Source organism: Gossypium hirsutum, chromosome D13 (genome assembly GCF_007990345.1).
Source record: "Gossypium hirsutum isolate 1008001.06 chromosome D13, Gossypium_hirsutum_v2.1, whole genome shotgun sequence".
NCBI classification, from domain to species: Eukaryota; Viridiplantae; Streptophyta; class Magnoliopsida; order Malvales; family Malvaceae; genus Gossypium; species Gossypium hirsutum.
In genome coordinates, this window is record NC_053449.1 from 8,952,085 (window position 1) to 8,973,771 (window position 21,687).

The 21,687-nt window shown below is 33.6% G+C and overlaps 2 protein-coding genes across 12 annotated transcripts; both read right to left on the minus strand.

Annotated features, from left to right (window-relative positions):
- Positions 1-1,308: 1,308 nt before the first annotated feature.
- On the minus strand, positions 1,309-4,572 carry LOC107920716 (uncharacterized). 2 transcript variants are annotated; one of them, XM_016850543.2, is made up of 3 exons: positions 3,898-4,572; positions 3,615-3,745; positions 1,309-2,318 (listed from the first exon to the last, which is right to left on the minus strand). In XM_016850543.2, the coding sequence occupies exons 1-3, from the start codon at positions 4,117-4,119 to the stop codon at positions 1,508-1,510; spliced, it is 1,164 nt and encodes a 387-aa protein (XP_016706032.1). In that variant the 5' UTR covers positions 4,120-4,572; the 3' UTR covers positions 1,309-1,507. The 2 variants fall into 2 exon arrangements, with proteins under 2 accessions (XP_016706032.1, XP_016706033.1); XM_016850544.2 differs by having other exon boundaries at positions 1,309-2,315; positions 3,898-4,564.
- An 8,820-nt stretch (positions 4,573-13,392) lies between these two features.
- On the minus strand, positions 13,393-20,166 carry LOC107920425 (nucleolin 1). Of its 10 annotated transcripts, none has more exons than XM_041110195.1 (25): positions 19,882-20,166; positions 19,717-19,762; positions 19,428-19,597; positions 19,049-19,177; positions 18,769-18,888; positions 18,561-18,680; positions 18,349-18,471; positions 18,138-18,260; positions 17,925-18,047; positions 17,579-17,701; positions 17,382-17,480; positions 17,181-17,297; positions 16,990-17,097; positions 16,809-16,910; positions 16,574-16,642; positions 16,079-16,147; positions 15,863-15,991; positions 15,694-15,774; positions 15,499-15,590; positions 15,305-15,422; positions 14,750-14,838; positions 14,543-14,633; positions 14,367-14,458; positions 13,922-14,229; positions 13,393-13,793 (listed from the first exon to the last, which is right to left on the minus strand). In XM_041110195.1, exons 1-25 carry the CDS (start codon positions 19,912-19,914, stop codon positions 13,762-13,764), a joined length of 2,706 nt encoding a protein of 901 aa, XP_040966129.1. In that variant the 5' UTR covers positions 19,915-20,166; the 3' UTR covers positions 13,393-13,761. The 10 variants fall into 10 exon arrangements, with proteins under 10 accessions (XP_040966129.1, XP_040966131.1, XP_016705630.1 ...); XM_041110197.1 differs by having other exon boundaries at positions 13,393-13,809; XM_016850141.2 differs by having other exon boundaries at positions 16,809-16,913.
- Between the last annotated feature and the right edge of the window lie 1,521 nt (positions 20,167-21,687).

Sequence of the window (21,687 nt, forward strand, 5' to 3'; positions counted from 1 at the left end):
TCTAAACATTTAAATTTAGAGTTGTTGATGAAAAGGTGGAGGTTCTTACTGTGGTGGTGAGAGCCTTTAAGCCTTTAGTGGCTAAACGGTGGTCGGATAATTTTGGAGGTTCTTGTACTTGTTAAGGCTTTCCCCGCATGGATCCCAATGTGATGGGCAAAAATCCAATTTTTATTTAAATTTAATTATAAAAATAAATATTGTGATATTAGAAATAATAAATAAGGGTTTTGATTTGAGACAATCTGAGCTTAATGGGTAATGAAGTAGAGGTCCCCAGAGCTGAGATTGGGAGGTTCATACGTGATTTTCTTTCCATTGAGTGGCCTCCCTTAAATGAAAAAAACTGCTTATAAGTACTTTTGAAAATTATGAAATTATAAATAAATATAATGATAAAATTGTTTTTTCAGTTCCCAAAATTTATGATTTAATTTAAGCCTCTTAAAACTTTTTCTGCCTTCACCAGCTGGACAACTTTATTTCCTGTGATAATTTTCTAATACCACCATAAAATAATTGGGCAAAATATAAAAAAAATCTCTATTTTTTTAAAATTTATCGAAATGGGTCCGGTATTTTATTATTTACCGGAATGGGCCATTTTTTTCGAAATCGCGTCCACGTCAGCGCGATGTCAGGGGACGTGTCAGAACATCGCGTCCACGTCAGCGCGCTTTACTTACGTGGACACAAATCGCGCCTACGAGGATGCGTTTTGCTAACGTGGATGAACAGTTTATATTTTTTATCTTGGAAAACTTTGAAAGGCCATAACTTTTCGTTCGGTTGTCCGATTGAGACGATTTTTTTTTATTTCGAATAACTTTTCGAGATCTACGCGCTGACAAACAGTCGAAGGCGGTTTGCCGCAGTTTTCGTCGAAAAAGATCATTTTTTGTTCCTAAATTTTGATTTTTCGGTTTAAAATTGAATTTTGAAACATTCAAATCATTATTTTCCTTATATATTTGAAGTAAACACCAAGTTTTTTTTACAAAATTATTGTATTATTTTTTTTGATTTGACATATGTATGGAATAGGTCCGATAAATCGTTAAAACATAAGTAATATAATTAAAAAATAGGCCCGTTTCAATAATTTTTGAAAAAAAAAGCTTTTATTGGTAAATTGCCCAAAATAATTATCCAAAAAAGTAGATCTTACATCTTAAAAGAGAATTACTTTTCTTCTCTCCTAAGCTTTTTCTCTGTCATCGTCAATTTTCATCCAATCAAAAATTTATTCGAGTGATAACAGCCATTTAGAAATTCAACTAATCGAATTAGAAGAAAATACTGAATTGAAAACAATAAAAAAATTAAATTATTATTTAAATTTCAATTCATGAACTGTTTTTCTTTTTCCTTTTTGACGCTCTTTATAAGGCCTTTCTTTTCCTTTCCTTAGTTCTTTCTATAATATGTACTCCTCAAAAGGCTAGCATGTAGCAGTTGGTTCAAGGTTGTAGTAAAGAAAAATGGCATTTAAGTTTTAAACGCTACGCTAATCAAGCGCCGCTTTGTTTTTACGAGCGGGCATGGGTTTCGTAAACCCATCAAGAATAGGTCTCTTGATGCCTGCAGTTGAAAGTGCTTGCAAATCAGGCTTCAAGCTCCACTTTGACGCTGCCGGCCACAGCGATGACAAACTACTACTACCGATATTGCTGCTGTTTTCCTGATGATCGTGCAAACAAGATGTGCTCGATGATTTCCTCACTTCCCCATATCCATTGACCGTGCATTCTTCTCCTAAAATTGTTGTTGCCACATTGAACCCATCGACTGCCGCGGAATTCATCCGGCTTCCTGCTTTTGATCTCAGTGCCAGCTGTTTCGCGGTTATCGCTGGAAACCCTACGTTGCCAGTGTTATCTTCCTTCAATAGGCGGGCAGTAAAGTCGGCCTCGGATTTCTGCCGTCTTCTAATAAGTTTCTCATTGGATTTATTATCAGGTTCGCCTTCTTTGCCCTCTCCTGCAGACATGATATCTACCAGGATTTCACCATTCTCATCGTAAAATCCATTAGCTACACTTCTAGACTTCCGTTTAAGCATCGAAAGAGGGTTGGAAGATGAGGGTTTAAGGAACGGACCATCTTCCAAATAATCAGCTTCACCCTTCCTGTATAGTGCCATTTCAAAACCTTCGGGCATGGTCTTTTTTTCTGTTGGTTTAAGGCCATAGTACCCTTGCAATGAGCTCATTGCCGGGGAGACCCTTCGAGGACTCTTCAATCTCAAAGACTGGAACGAGTCGAGCCAATCGACTGGCAAATTTTTTGCTGGGGATTCATTGGCACTGCTTTGTCTGCTGAGAGTTAAACCAATCATGAGCTCAACTGAAACAACTGATTAAAATAAGGGAATACAGAGATCAGACAAGCATCTCGCAGGATTTTAAAGGTGAGAGAAATCGTTTAGCTGATGCAAAGCTCTTAAACTACTGCTGTCATCGGCAGACTAAAACGACATGACAGACCAGAAAACCCTCTGTAACCATTGTTGAGGCTCATAGGCAAAAAGTAAAGCCTTTTCCATGCCATTTCTACAGTACCACTTCTATTAGCAAAACCTTTCATTAGTCATGGATGGTACCAGTAGAACAACCCAACACCAAAGATAATGCTAAGCAACGGAAGTTTTTTTTTTGTAAATCCTATGTTTCGAATTCGAATGAGCATCAACATCCAATCAACATACAGGCAGTAATTTTTACATGCAAATTGCAGTTTGTTTGAGTGAGCAAATATTGTTGGATGAGGAAGCATCCCCCATCAATCCACACATGAAGGTAAAATACCTTGAAAAACTACAGAACTATTATGAACAGCAATGGTAGTTGGAGAGGAAAAGATTTAATAAATCCTTAAATGTTGTTTACACAAATAGTTAGGCAATATTACGATAATGTGTTTAATAGTTCTCTAAGATGAGAATTAGTAAGATGTAATAAGCAAGAATACACCTAAGACTCGTACTACATTACAACACAAGTAACAAATAACAAGTGCGCCAATAGGTTAAGTTACCGAAAACCTGAAAATGACCATTCAAGTCATAATCAAAAGAGGGCATGACTATAAAGCAAGGTTTACCCACTCTTAAAACAAACCAATCTTCCCCCTCAAGTTGACAAAAACTTTCCCATTTGCAGGCTAAGTTAGGTAGGCAGAAAATACCAAAAAGACATATTATGTTGTATGCAACCATCTTAATGGAGTGAAGAGAAGTTCATAACTTAAGGGGTAATAAGCAAGAATGCACCTAATCACTTTATTATCAAAATGAACTAGCTTAAGATTCTTACTACATTACAACATAAGAAACAAGAGCATCAATAGGTTAAGTTATCCCCAAACCCCAAAAAATAACAATTCAAGTCATAACTCATAATCGTAAGAACACATGATTGACTGACTGTTAAAACAAACCCATAATCCCCCTTGAGTTTTTTTCGATTTCTTGACAAAACATTTCAGAATTGCAGGCGAAAAATACGAAAAAAAAACATATTATATTGTATGCAACCATCTTAATGAGGGAGCAAAGAGAGTTAAAAAATTTAAGGAAAAGTTCATAAACAAGTAACAAAGAAAAAACATAATACCCTGGTGTGGTGGAATCATTTGACAAGCAAGGTGATGGTGGATGCCGCCCTGGTAAAGGGATCTGGAGTGTCTTAAGAGCAAACATTTGAAGATCTGTAACCAGTCCATTCATCCTTTTTATGTCAGCTACCTGAATTATTTCAACAACAATAATTTTGTCATTTACCAATGATGACATAAATTAGATTTAATTCCTAATAAAACACGGCCCCAAAAGAAAATTTATTTGAGAATCCTGAATTTCGAATGCAAGAAAAGAAATGAAAGGACGAACATGGTTACCTCAACGCCGTACTTGATGGCGACGCCGGCGAGGGTATCGAAGCGGGAAACGGGATGTTCAATGAAACCGGCAGACGGTATCGTTGAAGAGGGTAAATTTTGAATCTTATCCTTCTCTAATAGACTATAATCATTGCAAAAATGACTGTAATGGCCATTCGTATCGTAACTGTACTGTTCAATTGTATTGATGCCATTCCGCCTCTCCCTTTCCATCAGCATTTCCCCCGTTTTCCCTTTTTTTTTTAAAACAAAAAAAAAACAAAAAAATCCCAATTTTCTTTTACCCTAATCTAATCAGTCTCCTCCCTTTGACCTTTGAATTCTTGGGTTTTCTTCGGGGGGTTGAACTCAAAATTTAAAAAATCTGGAGCATTGAAACGAAGAAACCAAATTGAATCGAAATTATTTGAAAAAAAGAAGGAATATACGGTTTTTTAAGTGAAAATGAAAAAGAAAAAAAAACGTAGATATATGGTGTGGGGGAAATCGTGAATAAGATTAACAGTTAAACGGAAGGGGGCATTGGTTCCAGTATTTCCGGGAAAATGAATGATGGATCCTCTACGCTGTTTTCATGAAAAAATATATATATATAATAAAAAATAAAAAATAAAATAAAATAAAAAGTTCTGAGGGGAAGCAGAGAAGGTCAAGGTAATGGAAGGGAAGGCTAACTAAATATTTTATTATTTCAACAAATTATTTATAAACTGAAAAATAATTATAATAATAAGGTTTAATTTTTCTCTCAATCCCTATGCTTTTTACATTATTTGAAATTTCATCTCTTTACTTTTCAATATCAAGAATTAATTCTTCAAACACGACTTCGGTTACATTGGATTACTAGACTAAATGAGCAAATCAAATATTAAAATTATAAAGCTATTATTTCAGTAACTTTTTTTTTCTAAATGTCAAATAGTTCAACTTAATGACTATCAATTGGACATCAAAATAGTAGAGGATTAAATTGATGGAATTAAAAGGAAAGAGATTAACTTCAAATATGGAGAAAAGTACAGGGACTGATAATAAATTAGACCTAGTAATAATAACAAACAAATATATAATTTAAAAACAACGTGCATTTGGTACATTAGTAACAGGTGGCGTTATACGTGTTACAGTAGGGATGTCCCCACCGAAACCTCGGCGCCTTTTGCCAACCCCGTTTTGTCGGTCGGCTCACTCGGCGGCTGTCCCTTTGTTTCTTTTTTTGGTCTAATTCTGGTTTTAGTCCCTCTATGTCCTTGCTCTAATTTGACCTGACTTGGTGCCCTTGTTATTTGTTGTCTTTTTTGTTTTTATTTATAGTTCTGACTTAAATGTTAAAACTTGAATCGATGATATTATTAATGAATTTTGGTTAACTTGTAGAGGGAGGTAGGGATGACAAGATCTGAATTCATGTTATTTAGGGACTAAAAAAGAACTCCAACTCCAATTCCGAACAAGTCTTAGCATTTTTTGTTAATTTTGAATATGCAGTATGTTAATATTCAAAGTTTTATTTTAAAAATCATTTTCAAATTTTTAAAAAAATTATCAATTAGATTTTGATTTTTTAAATCAGCCAAATAAAAGACTAGACTCTTGAAGTTAAAAATAAAATAATTATAATTTTTTTGAATAGTTTAGGGGCTGTGGGGCAAATTAGACCTAAATATGGTCTTTTACCCTTTTTTTTAAAATTATTAACGAGACCTCAACTCTTATAATATTATTATTTCTATGTTTAAATTGATAACACTGCATGTAAACATTTATAATGTGTAGAAAACTGATTAAATTCAAATTTGCAGCATAATAGGTGGATTAAAATCAAAATTAGACCTTTGTTTTTTATTCATTTTGTACAAAACAAAATTTTATTTATTTTATTCTTTCCTCTCATTTCACCAAAACCAAACGTCTCTCTAATTTTATTTTATTTTTACATTAATCTTATTATAGGTTTTTATAATATATGTTCTTTTTTAGAATCACACAATGTTTAAAACTATTCATAGCCCTTCCCTAACCTTTAATCTGTTTGAAAAAATAGAATTTTGGAAGCTTTGAGGCATATTCTTGATTAGTAAATGTGGAGATTTAAATCATAAAATTATGGTTTTATATTCTACCTCATGAGACCTTTATAACGGTACATCATATGCTCAAAATGGTTGAATGATGAATGAGAAATTGATGCTCAAAGTAAGTCACTTGTGAATTATGTTGAGGAAAATGGAAAGCTTAGTCCCACATTCATTAGATATCAAATGTGGAATATGTTTATATATATGAACCAACTTTGTAGTTATTAAATGACTAAATTAATAATTTCTTTCAAGCACAAGAGGGGGTGTGAAACTAAACTTGTTAAGGTCATAGATATTTTGGCCTAATATGTAATTTTATTTTTCTCACCAAAGTTTCTCTCTCCAACTGCTTGGAATTAAAATGACAAATATTAAATTGAGGTTAATGACTCATTTAATTCAAAAGTTAATGACTCCTTAATTCACAGATGTTATTAGCTCCATTAGTCAAAATTTCTAAAAGTTCTTTTAATTTTTGAATTTTCTTTAAAATCAAATAATTTACAGGAAAAGATATACAAACTAAAATTTCAGATATTTCGAGATCTTTTCCCTACATATTTCGAACCTATTTTCAGTGATAGAAGAAGGTAAGGCTACAATTCGTTGATCACTGTAGCCGTGCTACTGCCGTGCTCATCTCATTGTTGTATCTTGGGAGACAGTCGACCAACGTTTCTCCAGCAGCAAATGAGCGACCGAATCTGTGAAAATAGGTAATTTTATTTTATTTTAGGTTTGCAGATATTTTAGTCTAATATGTAATTTTATTTTTCTCACCAGAGTTTATCTCTTCAAATTCTGCTTGGAATTAAAAGGACAAATATTAAATTGAGGTTAATGGCTCATTTAATTCAAAAGTTAATGACTCCTCAATTCACAGATGTTATTAGCTCCATTAGTCAAAATTTCTAAAAGTTCTTTTAATTTTTGAATTTTCTTTAAAACCAAATAATTTGCAGGAAAAGATATACAAACTAAAATTTCCAAAATTTCGAGATCTTTTCCCTGCATATTTCGAACCTATTTTCAGTGATAGAAGAAAGTAAGGCTACAGTTCGTTGATCACTGTAGTCGTGCTACTGCCGTGCTCGTCTCATTGTTGTATATTGGGAGACAGTCGACCAACGTTTCTCCAGCACCAAAGGAGCGACCGAATCTGTCTTAAGGAAACTATGAAAATAGGCTTCAACTACCAGTCAGTTTTTCCTGTGTACCCACGAGTATAAAATTTTCGATCCAATTTTTATTTCTAATATATATATCTATATTGTTTTGGTTCGATCTTGTGATTTAAATAAATATTTTACATTATTGTTTATTTCACTAACGTGTGTGGAACATAAACTGACGAGCAATCCGAGCGAGTGATTCAAATTATGGAAGATATGTTAAGAGGTTGTATTATCGAATTCTGGGGCAATTGGGAAGAACATTTACCCTTAGTCGAATTTGCCTACAACAATAGCTTCCAATCAAATATCCAAATGGCACCTTATCAGGCATTGTATGGTCGCAAATACTGAACATCTTTGTGTTGGACCGAACTAGGTAAAAGAAAAGATTTGGGTCCCGAGGAAGAATCAAACTGATTCAAGAAAGACTAAAAGTGACTTCTGATAAACAGAAGTCGTATGTAGATGTAAAAAGAAAAGACATTAAGTACAATATCAACGACTAAGTCTTTCTGAAAGTATCCCAATGGCGAAAGGTGTTAAGGTTTGGTTGAAAGGGTAAACTAAGTCCACGATTCATAGGACTTTACGAAATCTTTAGAAGAATCGATCTAGTTGCTTACCAACTCAAATTTCCTCCCAAATTAGATCGAATTCATGACATCTTCCACGTCTCCATGTTGAGATGTTATCGTTCTGACCCTTCTCACATCATTCCAATCCAAAAGATCGAGGTGTGATCGGATTTGTCATTTGAAGAGGAACTTGTGCAAATTCTAGGATCTGATGTAAAGATTCTGAGAAGGAAGCAAATCCTTCTGGTTAAAATCCTGTGGCGAAACAATAGAGTTGAGGAGGCCACATGGGAAATAGAAGACACGTTTCGTTAACAATATCCTTATCTATTCAAACCAGATAATTTCGAGGACAAAATTTCTTTACAAAAAACATAGGGTTAGAAATTTAATTAATCACCAAGAAATGGCTTAGTCTTGATGATTATGTAGTTAGAGAAATCCTTAAGAAATCCTAGGTTTAAACCCTACTCTTCCCATTATTTTCCTTTTATTTTTTTCAGCAACTAAGGAGCAAAATCAATCTAGTATACATATTAAATGTAGTAGAAAATAACCAAGATTGAGTAGTAGTCTAATGGTTAAACATCACCCTATTCTCATTAATTCTTAAGTTCTATCCATGCCACTCTCCTTTATTTTTTTCTCTCATTTTCGGTAATATGTATAATTTACCTAAACAACCCTCTAAATTTGCTTAACTTAGCTATTTAATCCCCTTCCTAATCATAATAGAATTTTGGTTTCCCTTTTCAACCTAAAGAATAATTGTTTCCCCTATATCTTCCCTTTTTCTTTTTCATCCTTTCCTTTTTGCAAATAATTTCTTTCCTTACTGAAAATTGTTTACACACTCTCGAATCAAAGATCAATCCCGAGCATGAATCGTCCTTCCACCTGTAGCAAATCTTGTTATTTCTAACCCAGTTTCTCTTATCCAAGTTCGGTAAGTCCGATCATTTTTAATAGTAAAATTTGCAATTATCAAAATAGTATCGATCTACGTTAATCTTGAAACCCGATTTCCAAATCTTTCTCGATACTTGTCTAATGTTTCAACAACGCTGTCGATTCTTGAAAGCAAATGTTAACTCTTGGTTATTGACGTTTTAAGGACCCGATTTAGGTACCTCGGACCAAATCTAAGCATGAGAAATGACGTTTGTGAACCCAAAGACATGTGTATGTTCTTTTACAAGCGAATTAGGGCAAACTGTGCCTCGAAATAAGGCCACACGACCAGCCACATGGGCGTGTGGACCACCCGGCCCCTCACACGGCCATATCCCCCTGAAACCCTAAGAATTTTGAATCTCACACGACCTAAAGCCTTCCACACGGTCGTGTCTCCCCTGTACCTTGATTTTACAATTACCACACAGCCTCAGTCTGTTACATGGCTTGGCTACACGGTTATGTAACCCCTCTACATGGCTTAAGGCATCACACATGGCCTAGCCACACGATCATGTGTCCCTTGTAATTCAAATTTTACAATTTTAACCCAAAATATTATGTTTTGATCATATTAGTCCCTGAATAGGTTTCGAACTAGTTTTAGTGAATTAAATTATGCGGTTTGGTCCCTGATATTATGAAGTATGTTATATTCATTGATTGATCGAATTAAGGTGATATTTATTTGCTTATATATATGTATAAATTCTGAACAATATATGTTACTATTGTATCTAAATACCTGCGACCATATGAACGACATGCCCTATATTACTGTTAATCTGAATTCATGAAAAGCATGATTTTGCCACTGATTCGCCATGTTTTAGTACATTAAATGCTACCACATGTGATTTGTATTAAATTTGCTACACTGCATTGCATAGGATGGGATGATATGATTGGAGGAAGTATTGACAGTATATTTGCATTTATTTTTTATGTGTACCTACAGCCATAGGCAGATTCCATCTGCGATAGTCTTGCTCTGTACCCACAACCATAACAGATTCCACCTGCGACGTTTTGTTTTGCACTCATAACCCTTTGACAACTTGTATTTGCAAGCAAGTTGTACTTCCACGGTCATTGGTAGATTTCATCTGCAATACTTTGTTGTGTACCCACAATCATATTCAGATTTCATCTGCAGTATTTTGTTGTGTGTTCATAGTCATTGGCAGTAAAACTGCAAACTATTGGTGGATAATCCACATTCTAATGTGTTGGCGATTTTAGTTCTAGGGAACTCCCATTGTGATGTGTAGCGGTGGGCTAGGATATATTCTGTTTAAAACCAAAATTGTATGACATCACTTAAAACATGTGCATACAAATCTGGAAAATTATGTTACGATATATATGAGTGAATATATGTATATATGTGAGTGGATATGATTCTTATGGGAAAATCTGAGAATTTGGTTATTTTGAAAATTGCTATTGTGAGTTCATAGATAATAATGATGTTTGCGTTGTAAAATCGATACTATGAATTGAATTGCTATCTATGATTATTTTATGCAATGTTAATTAATATGTCTTAATAACTGTCGAATTGATTTTTTTTGCCAATGGACTCACATTGAGCATTATAGCTCACTCCCCTTTTAATCTTCATCCTTACAAAGAACCCACCAGGTTAGGACGCGAACGTGACATCTAGAGGGTCTTGGCTCGAAAGGATTTATTTTATTTAAGTGTTTTAAGATTATTATTTTTACTTAAAAACTTTATTTCTTTTGAATTATGGTATGAGACTTAGGATTTGAGTTTGTTTTTTCTTTTGTTTGACACTTTATTTTAAATTTTTAGGATATTATGTTATGATTGTTAATTATTATGCATGAACCCCGATTTTTATTAAAAACAACTAGATATTACTTACCACGGTTAAATTACAACTAAATTTTAAGGATTAATAAAATGATATCTAACTAAGTTTTCTACCAAATTAAAAAAATGTTTCAAAACGTCTGTTTTTAAAACCATGTTAGCTCTCTGGGTCACTTCGGTGATCAATGTAATATTCTGAATTTACGCTTCAGTACACTCGAACCCACATTCTCCTGTACTAAACAACATTACCGATGCCAATCAAATTAACACTCAATCGGGGAAAAAATAATGCTCTCTAATTTATTTTTTATTATTTTTATATTATCCATATTGTTTTTTTTTTTTGAATTTTATATCCATTTAGAAGTCGAACCTGTTGAAATACCATGATATTTTCAAATTTAATTTTGACACATTTATTTTATTTTTATGGAAACATATTGAATTACAATTTGGAAAGTTAAAAAGAAAAAGAAAACTGCAGTTGAGTTTATTACAATGAACTTTAAATTATATAATAATAAAAAGTTGACACATAATTACATAAATCAAACCTAAAACCGTAGCTATGAACAAGTTAATTAAACCACCCGCCCCGTATAATTTTATTTGGTTAAAATATAATTTCAGTCCTTATATTGTAACAAAGTTTAAAATTTACTCCATTTACCAAAAAATTCTTATTGGTAATTTCATCATAACTTATTAATCACATGTCAGAGCAATCCAATCAACATGTGAAGTTAAATAAACTTTAATGGAAAATTACCAACTATGGTAATGATTAAACTAAAATTTTTAGGGTAAACTCCATTCAATGTCACTAAATTATTAGTAAGTTTACATTTTGGTCACTCAACTTTAAAAAGTTATAAAATGGTCACTGAACTATTTGAAAGTTTTCATTTAAGTTAATTTCATTACAACGCCATTTTTTTACTTGCACTACTACACAATGAGTTTTTTTTTTTGTTTCAAAATGTCACCCCAAATTTAACAGTGCTAAAATTTGAAATATGAAAAGTAGAGGACTAAATTCTAAATTTGTGAAGCGTACAGTGACCTATGGCATATCTTAACTTATAATAAGGTCAAATTCTATTATTAGGCATTATATGTAAGTTGCGGAATTAATTTTTATCCTCTAATTTGGTTAATTTTAGTCTATATAATTTTCAATTTTTAAAATTTCAATCTTAACTCAAATGATAGCAATTGGTCAAATTCTACCATTAGTTTCATAATATGCTTAAATTGTGGTTTTTATTTTTTTTGCAATTTGATATTTTTATTTATAATTGTTTAATTTTGAAGTTTCAGTGTTCTCAAATAGGGAAAATGGAGAAGGGCAGTGGTAGATGTTACCAAATTCACCATCGTTCAATAGTTGGCACACTCTACTCCACCACCCACTCCGCTTCATTATAGATGTATAATCTTGAAAATTATTACCACCTCCATAATGTATCTATTTCCCGTCTCAACCCACCTTACTCCACTTCAATTTAATTTTTACTACCATTTGCAATATTTTCAATCTTTTTAAAGAAAAATAAATATTTATAAATAATTCTTCAGAAAAATAAACATAAAATATATGAGTTTTTTTATAACAATTATTATAATTTTGCCCTTGTAATAGTTACATATACAAGAGTTAAATGGTAGCTTCATATGGTGAGAGGCGGGGTGGAGCGGGGTAAGCAATTATCATTATTGCTCCATACCTATTTTCTAATAAAAATATCCACCTCACCCCGTATTCACTTCTAAAAGAAAAAATCTAATCCGATTGAAACGGATCAATTTAAAATTTATCGGATGATTTTCTAAACTCAAATGATAACAATTGAACCCATTAATTAAAATGATGAAGATTTTTTGTAAGTATTAAGAAATAATAAGAGACATAACATTACTGTGATAATATATTTATCATATAAAATTTTAAAATTAATATAATATAATATAATAAAATTGATGAGTGTTGAAATTTAAAATAAAAAAGAGAGGAAAGAAGTGTAGAAACTAAATCCTGATGTTACCATTTGTGCATTGCCTTTGTATAAAACCCGAATTAATGACTTCAGATCATGAATCAGTAGACAGAAGCATATACAAACTAGCAGCCCCACAACGAAACAAGTAATAAGCTTTGCATGTGGATGCACGTTCAATTGTGGGTTAGTTAAGCATAACACCTCTTATTATTGCATTTCCAAATTAAAAAAGGGTGAGCTATCACCACCCAGTCCTCTCTTCTACTTTAATCAACAATATGTTTGAGGAAAAATAAAGAGAGCGAAAATATCTTACCCAATTTTTTTTTATAACATTTTATGATTTCTTTTTAAATTTAAAAGGGTTTAATTGATTTTGTTAAGGACCTTTTGACCTTATTAGTTTAAAATTTTACTATTTTACTTTAGTTAAATTGAAAGTTAGTAGCTAAATTTAATATTACATCTCATATATAAACACCAAAGCAAACATTTAAGGGTGTAATTTTAATGAAAATACTGTTTTACTCACTCATATAACATACAAAGACTAATTTATTTATTTTCTCGGTTTTGGGATACTTTTACCCTCCGGGTATGTTTTCATACCATAAGTTGAAGAGCAAATTTCTGTTTATTATTAAAGTCTGCAAACTTACTTGATCATATGATTTTCAAGCACTAGTATTTTACACAAAACCCAAAATTCAACAATTTTAAAGCACCATAATGATAAATCTGCATTGCTTGTTTGAGGTAATTTTGGAATACAAGTCAAATATAGAATAGAAAGTAATTAATAAACTTCGCTTTTGGTTAATTTATATACAGATAGTTATTTTTGTGATATAAAATGAATAACTAGAGAAATGAAGTTGATTTCTATTCGCATGATGGCAACTTCACAACTTAAATTAAAATCAAAGCAAACAGAAGGTACTCAGGTTTTTCCAGTTTTGTTGCACAGCCCCATTTTTACATATGATGAAATTTGGTCTTGAATTATTTGTTTCATCATTACCTCAACAATTATCCGCTTCATATTTCTATAACACAGCTATCAAAAATAACTACATAGCCACACCTGAGATTTCAAGAAATTCGACACCAATTAAGATAATAACAAAAATATGGTTGCCGCCCAAAACAACAACAACAATAATAATAATAATAATAATCTAGCACCAAAATAATTAATCGCCATAAGCAAGCAGGTGGAAAGGCCTTTCAATTAATCGTCATCATTGAAAGTAGTCTTCTTTCCTGCATTACAACTAACCTTGATTAAAAAAAAAAGAGAGAAAGCATGAGATGATGTTAATCTATCTTCAAGCAAACCAAGCTGCGATATTAAGTAATGCAATAAAAATAAATGGTACTAATAAAGATACCTGTCCCAGCAGCAGCAAGGTTTGGTTTGTTAGGTGTTCCACGTCCTCCACCAAATCGACCACCCCCACGTCTACCACCACGACCCCCGCGGCCACCAACATCTCTTCCCCCGCTCCATCCACCACTCCTGCCACCTCCGTCCCTTCCCCCGCTCCTGCCACCACCTCTTCCACTGCCAGGACCATCATGGAATTCACCTCTCGGCTTTGCCTCATCCACGGTCAAGGAATATTTATTAAGTTCAGATCCATTAAGTTCTAAAGCTTTGTTGAAACTATCACCTTCGTTGAAATCCAAATAAGCATAGCTGCAATCCATTGTTATAATAATCAGATATTTTGTACAACTAAAAGAGCTAAAAGCTGCAGCAGAGGCTTAAGCTTCTTATCTAAAATCTCACACACACATATATATATCACTAAAGAGGAATTTTTAGATACAAACCCTCTCACATAACCAGTTTCCCGGTCCACAGGTATCGCGACCCGAGAAATCTCGCCACAAGAACCAAAGTGCTCCTCCAATGATTGCTTAGCCTGCAAATGTATTGGACACAGAAGATTAGAGTGGAGCATGATTAGGGAGCAATAAAAGCTGATACTAAAAACAAAACAATCCACCTCGTCCTGGCTAAGAGATTGATCAAATCCTCTGACATATATTGTTCGAGCCTGACCTCTTCCACCTTTCTGGAATGAATTGTTACCATTGCTGTGATAAAAAGGTGCCAGAAAAAGGTTGAATGAATTGATCCGATAAATGGCAATGTAAGATTAAGGTTACAAAAGTAAAATACGGAGTCAAGGGTTCAAGTAGTGAAAAATTACCCACTGCTTGGTGTATATGCACCCCTTTCACGAGCCAAATCAAGTCTAAGGGAACGATTCATCAAATATTCACCATTCAACTCTAAAGCCTGGAATGCAGGATGATGTTAGCTAATAGCTTTACAATTAATTACTTCAAGATAGTTCTATAATGTGTAAAAAGTATTTAACGAGGTTTGGTTACAATTTTATACAACCATTAATAGAATATTTTCATCTGAATTACCATTTTACAAAAATCTAAATCTATTTGTTGTTTAGTTTTCATTGGTTAAAAATTTTTTACAGAAGGAATGCAAGGCTTATAGATTTCAATTCTAAATTTCAGCAGTTTTTCATGATTGAAATTCGCAGCTCATTAAACAAGACCTTACAGTAATAGACTGACATGCTGCCTAGAATTATTCCACATATCACACTCAAAGCACATGCTTGACAAATCTATTTTTGTACACAGTTAACACAGACTGATCGATTAATTACAAAAAAATATATATATTGAGCTTAGTTTATAGATCAGACGACCATGTCCAAAACTCAGACAAAGATATTTACCTTCTGTGCAGCCTCTGCAGTAGCAAATTCAACATGTCCATACCCCTTAAAGTTCCCTTCAAAATCAGTGGATAAACGAATATCCACGACCTCACCAGCATCTTTAAAGAAATTCTTTCTGCAGAATAACATTGATCAAAAGAAAGTAAAAAAAAAAAAATGCAAATTAAAAGGGCCGGAGAACCTAAACCTACATATCAGCTTGTTCTACTTGGAAAGGTAAGTTTCCAACGAACAGTGTCTTTGATCCTGTAGATTGAACTTGAGGAGTTGTGGGAGTTTGGGGCTGCAAAAAGAACCTCATTAGATTCCCACATGATTGACAAAATGACACAAAGAAGCAATTGAGTTAAGATTTGAAAGAAACTGGAGCCGAAATTGGCACTTACAGCTTTCTTCCCAGACTTCAAATCCTCCAGCTTGGTAATTTTCTGTGGTGTTGTAGCATCTACCATTTCTACATCAGTCTCCTGATTCCAATATACAAAATTTCATTAGAAAATCATCATATCAACCTTCAAAAAGTAAAAAGAAGAATACAGATTCCAAAGACCCAACCTTTCTCTTAAGAGTTTCTTCATCACTTTCCTCATCATCAGATGATGATTCTTCAGATTCCTCCTCTTCACTACTGCTTACTTTCTTAACAGCCTTGGCATCTTTTCCAGCATCTGAAACAACCTTAGACTGCAGCTTATAAAATTCGACAACTCAGTAAAACAATGCTAGGTAATAAAAGGAACATCTAAACATGGATGATCTAGAAAATTAGACCTTTTTGGCAGCTACAGGTTGTTCATCCTCACTCTCATCAGAGCTATCATCTTCACTATCATCACTATCCTGCAATGACAGAAGGAAGGTTGGTAAGAAAAATAATCATATTTTGGTCATAGTTCAAACGATGTTGAAAGGTTTATAAATAATGTTTATACATTTAAATCCCTGAATCAATTAATCCATTGGAAAAATTAGAATTGCTGAGCAAATCTCAGAAAATCATCACCAGCAAGAAAAACACATGACAAAATAAAAAAGACCAACCCAAAAATTCAAGCAAAGCATAGACAAATTATCATCCCCTTATCAATACTTAGCAAATACCAAAACAGACAGTCTGATTAATGCACAAGAGAATACAAGCCCATTAAATTAAGATAAAATTCATTAGAAAAAAAATATTAACATATCCAAGCAGGTATACATAATATCAGGAGTTGCACAAATGCAGGAGAGCAACTACAAGCACAAAACTGTAAGAGAAGAAACCTGTTCAGTTTTTCTCCCAGCTGTGGGGGCTGGCCTTTTTGAACCAACAGGAACATTGTTTGTAGGAGCCTGCAGTTTGATATTAATGCAGACACAAATTAGTACAAGTTCAACATCTAACAGAAAACACCATAATAGGAAAAACCTCCTTGGAGAAATTGTTAATTCTTTGTACTCAGGATCTTGTTAGAAAGAAATTTTCCACCAGACTAAAGACAACAGGATTACCAATTACCTCATCCTCGGAGGAATCAGTGTCTTCGGAACTTTCAGAAGAATCTTCTTTCTTTGCAGTTTTCCCAGTAACAGGTTTCTTACCACCCTTTGTTTCATCTTTCTGCTAAAATTTATTCATTAACAATAAGAACAACAGAAAGTAAGAACCATAAACAATTTGATATACTAACAAATCACACCTCTTCTTCCTCAGAATCACTGTCATCAGAGGAGCTACTACTGGAATCCTCCATTTTCTTCGGTGTGGGAGCAGAAGCTTTCTTCACAACAGTGGCTTTCTTTACATCCTAGTCCAAGCAACAAAAGTAATAAAAAATGCTGCCTGGAAACCAAAAAAACTGGAAAAGGAAACTTTAATGATAAATCACACCTCTTCATCAGAATCCTCCTCAGAGCTGCTATCACTGGATGCAGTTTTACCCTTTGCAACTGCTGAAGGTACATTCTTCGCAGCAGAAGCAGGTAAAGTAGCCTTCTGAGGAGGTTCCTGTACAAACATCAAAAAGGAATTCAATAATAATTAAAAAGGTCGGCACATTTATTGTGACATTGCAGACAATGCAACACTCACATCCTCTTCATCAGAAGAGATATCACTTTCTGAACTTTCACTAGTCCCTTTTTTTGGAACAGTGGTAGGTCCTTTCTTAGTGGCAGGTTTTGATTTTTCCTGTATATGCAAAAGGCAAATGCTTATATTAACAAACTATAATACAAGCTACCCAGTTGAACTAAAAAGCAAATATCATTCAACAATCCAGCACTTACTTCATTTTCATCTGAGCTGCTATCTTCATCTGAAGCATCAGAGCTGCTGGAGGACTCACCTTTCTTAGCAGGTGCAGAGTCATTTTTAACAGCTGTCACTACCTTTGTTTTTGCAACACGTTCCTAACCAAGATTTGACAACAAAGATAAAAAATTAAGACCTTATTTAGGAATTCTTGCGTTCTGAACTGCTTTCAGCTTTTACTGTCTTAGCAGTTGGAACAGAACCATTTTTAGCGACTACAGGTTTTTTATTCCGAGCAGGAGCTTCCTTGATTTTTTTTTTAAATGAATATTGACAATCATACAAAAGAATAAGCTAATATAATATGAGCATAATACTTACTTCATCGGAGGATGAATCTTCCTCACTACTAGACTCTGAACTACTATCAGCTTTCACTGTCTTAGCAACTGGTATAGAGCCACTTTTAGCAACTACGGGTTTTTTCTTCTGAACAGAAGCTTCCTGGAATAAAACAGACAATTGAACATTAACAATCATGCAAAAGAATATTCCCAACCATGCTAATATTATAAGCATGAGTATAATAGTCACTTCGTCAGAGGATGAACCCTCCTCACTACTAGACTCAGAACTACTATCAGCTTTCACAGTCTTAGCATCTGGAACAGATACACTTTTAGTGGCTACAGATTTTTTATTCTGTGCAGGAGCTTCCTGGGATAAGACAAAATATTGAACATCAACAATCATGCAAAAGAACACTCCCAACCATACTCAAAATATAACCATGCATATTACTCACTTCATCAGAGGATGAGTCTTCTTCGCTACTAGACTCAGAACTACTATCAGCTTTAACAGCCTTAGCAGCCGGAATAGAGCCAGGTTTTGCAGCTACAGGTTTTTTATTCTGAGCAGGAGCTTCCTGAAAAAAAAAACAATTGAACATTAACAATTATACAAAAGAAGGTCCAATTATGCGAACGTTTTAACTAGCAAGAGCATAATACTCACTTCATCAGAGGATGAATCTTCCTCACTACTTGAAGAACTGCTATCAGCTTTCAGTGTCTTGGCAGCTGGAACAGAGCCTTTTTTAGCAACTACAGGGTTTTTCTTCTTAGCAGGAGCTTCCTGGATAAAACAAAATATTGAACATCAAAAATCATAGAAAAGAATATAACCAACCATGCTATATTACAAGCATGAGCATGATACTCACTTCGTCAGAGGATGAATCTTCCTCACTGCTAGACTCAGAACTACTATCAGCTTTCACTGTCTTGGCAGCTGGAACAGGGCCATTTTTAGAAACTACAGGTTTTTTATTCTGAGGAGCTTCCTGGAATATTAAAAAAATATTTGAACATTAACGATCATACAAAGAATACATCTTGACCATGCTAATATTATGATGCCCCTAGAAATCAGTGATCAGTCAGTGTTACAGTTTTAACCCACCAATGAGCGTGTCATATTATAAGCATGAGCTGAATACTCACTTCGTCTGAAGATGAATCGTCCTCGCTACTAGACTCGGAAGACTTCAAACTGCTAGCTTGCTTTGCTTTCTTTGCAGGTACAGAGCCACTCTTGGTAGTAGCTGCCTGTTTTTTCAGAGGCACCGGTTCCTGAACCACAAAATAAAGTGACATTAAAGACACAAAGCAGGTTCAGATATGCCTTCTTATGTTTCATTTTATTATCCTAAAAACGCATTACTCATACAATTAAGAGAATTATGAGCTAACCGTCAAACATAATGCAAGGAAACAACACAAAACAGAACATGATATGAAAAGTGAACAATCAGCATAAATCAACATCACTAACAAATGTAAAATCATATAAGTAAATGGGATTAGTTTGTATTGGGCATACATCCTCGGAGTCAGAAGAATCGTCTGAAGAACTACTGGTTTCGTCTTTCTTCTTCTTTTGGGTCTTTGCTTCAACCTTCTTCTTTACAACAGCCTGTGCCACCCCATCGTTTTTCTTCTGCTTTTTCACAGTCACTTGTTTCTCAAGAGTTTCTTGAGCTTCTCTCTTTCCTATATAATCATAATAAGAAAAAAAAACCCATAAATAAGCAGCTACCGAACCATGCAAAATAATCTAAATGCTTATCACATATGCTAAAAAAAAAAAAGAAATTAGAAAATATACATACCTTTTTTCCCGGACTTGGGAGAAGCTACAGCAGGTGCTGCTTCAACCTATTGGAGAGAGAAGAAAAACACAAAAAGTTAAACCAAAATCAAAATTAGTTTTTTTTTCTTTTAAAACGACGAAACAAACTGGAGAAAACTATTGAAGAGTGAAAGATGAAGACTACTTTGGGGGTCGATTTTTTGCTTGATTTTCCCATGGCTACTGGAAAGAGATCGTAAAATCGGAGATTTGATCGTTTTGTTTTTGATATTGTTAGAGAAAAATTAGCGGGATAAGAAAAAGTAGAAAAAGATATTTTTTTCGGGGTTTAGGGTTTTATTGAAGCAGCGAATTATATATCTTCGTTTCATTGCGCGCGCCGTGGAAGTGAAGGACTAATTTAGCCCCCCCATAAGAACCGAATCAGCACTAGAGATGAGTTTGGTTTAATTTCGTCCCACGTAAATCTATCATGAAATTTTCAGGATTAGCAGTTGCATTTGTTTTTCTATAAAAAAAAAATTATCTATTTTTACGATTAAAAATTAACATGATTGATAAAATAATTAAATAATAATATGTGAAATGTCACATGTATTTTATGCGGATATATAAATACAAATTTTTAACAAAAAAATAAACGAAATTTTAATAAAATAATTAATTTACTTTTTGATATAATGTAACTAAGAGGTAAAATATAATTTAATTCTTAATATAGAGGCTTTCATGATACTTTTACCTTTTGTTGGATTTTCATTTTTTTTATTTAAAATATCAATAGTAATTAGTTTTCTCTATTAATAGGATGTGTAACTGTAAATAATATATGTTATTATATTTTATGTATATATATTTTGAAGTATATATTATTTATCGTGTATCATATCATATAATGAGAGGTACGCATTAAAATCGCAACAAGCGGTGATTTCTCTTTTTTTTTGTATTTATTTTTTTTAGTTTATAATTATCTATTGAATTTTTTAAATAAAATGATATTATAGATAAATTATCAATTTTAAAATAAAAATGATTTTTTAATACCAACTGATCCTTTATTAATTAGAAAAGAAACTGAAACGATTATAGACTTGAAAATAAATGTCCCTACAATTGTCCTTCATTAATTAGCCACTAGAACGGTGCTTTGAAACTCGTAAAATTATAAATAAAAGAAAAGGAAAGCACACAGGAAAAACAAACTTGGAAAAGAAAACCAATGGACTCAAATTGAACAAAAATGAAGAAAAACTAGGCCTGGAATCTCATTCTTTCCTTATCACTTTAAGCAAACTCTATTTGTGCATCAGCCACTCTAGAGACTGATCGCCCATGAACAACCAAATACTGACTTTTCAAACTCCAGTCTCTGTCACTCTCCACGAGTTAATCGGGCCGACCAGACGTTACAAAGTCTGGACTCAACAATACCAGTTATCCTCCGTCATCGTCGCTACTCCTATCGCGGTTCACCAGTCCTTCCACTGCACGCGGTACCTCTTCCATCCAGTATCAAGGACCTTCATATCTTCGCCCTTTCAACGCCAACCCATGTGTCGCTTTATTGGCTCCCCTTGGTACTATTTGAAACGCAAACTTCTAAATTTGAGGATTTTCCCTTTGATTTTTTGGATCAGACTGCTAATACATGATCTATCTTCTTCTGTAGAGATTAGTTTTCTGATTACAGTTAACGCATCTCCCTCAATACATATATCTTAAACTCCCATTTCTTTTGCCATAGTAACAGCCTGCAAACACGCCTTCGCCTCGGCCATAGTCAGATCTGAAATATTCTCACATGGGTAAGTACACACTGCCATCACCAATCCTTCCTTATTCCGTGCAATGATTCCTGAATATGATCTACGAGAATTCTGATTAAATGAAGCATCAAAGTTTATTTTTATAACATTATCAATAGGTGGTTGCCACACATTACTGTTAATCTCATGTACGTTCTTCAAGATCTCACCTATATGCTTTA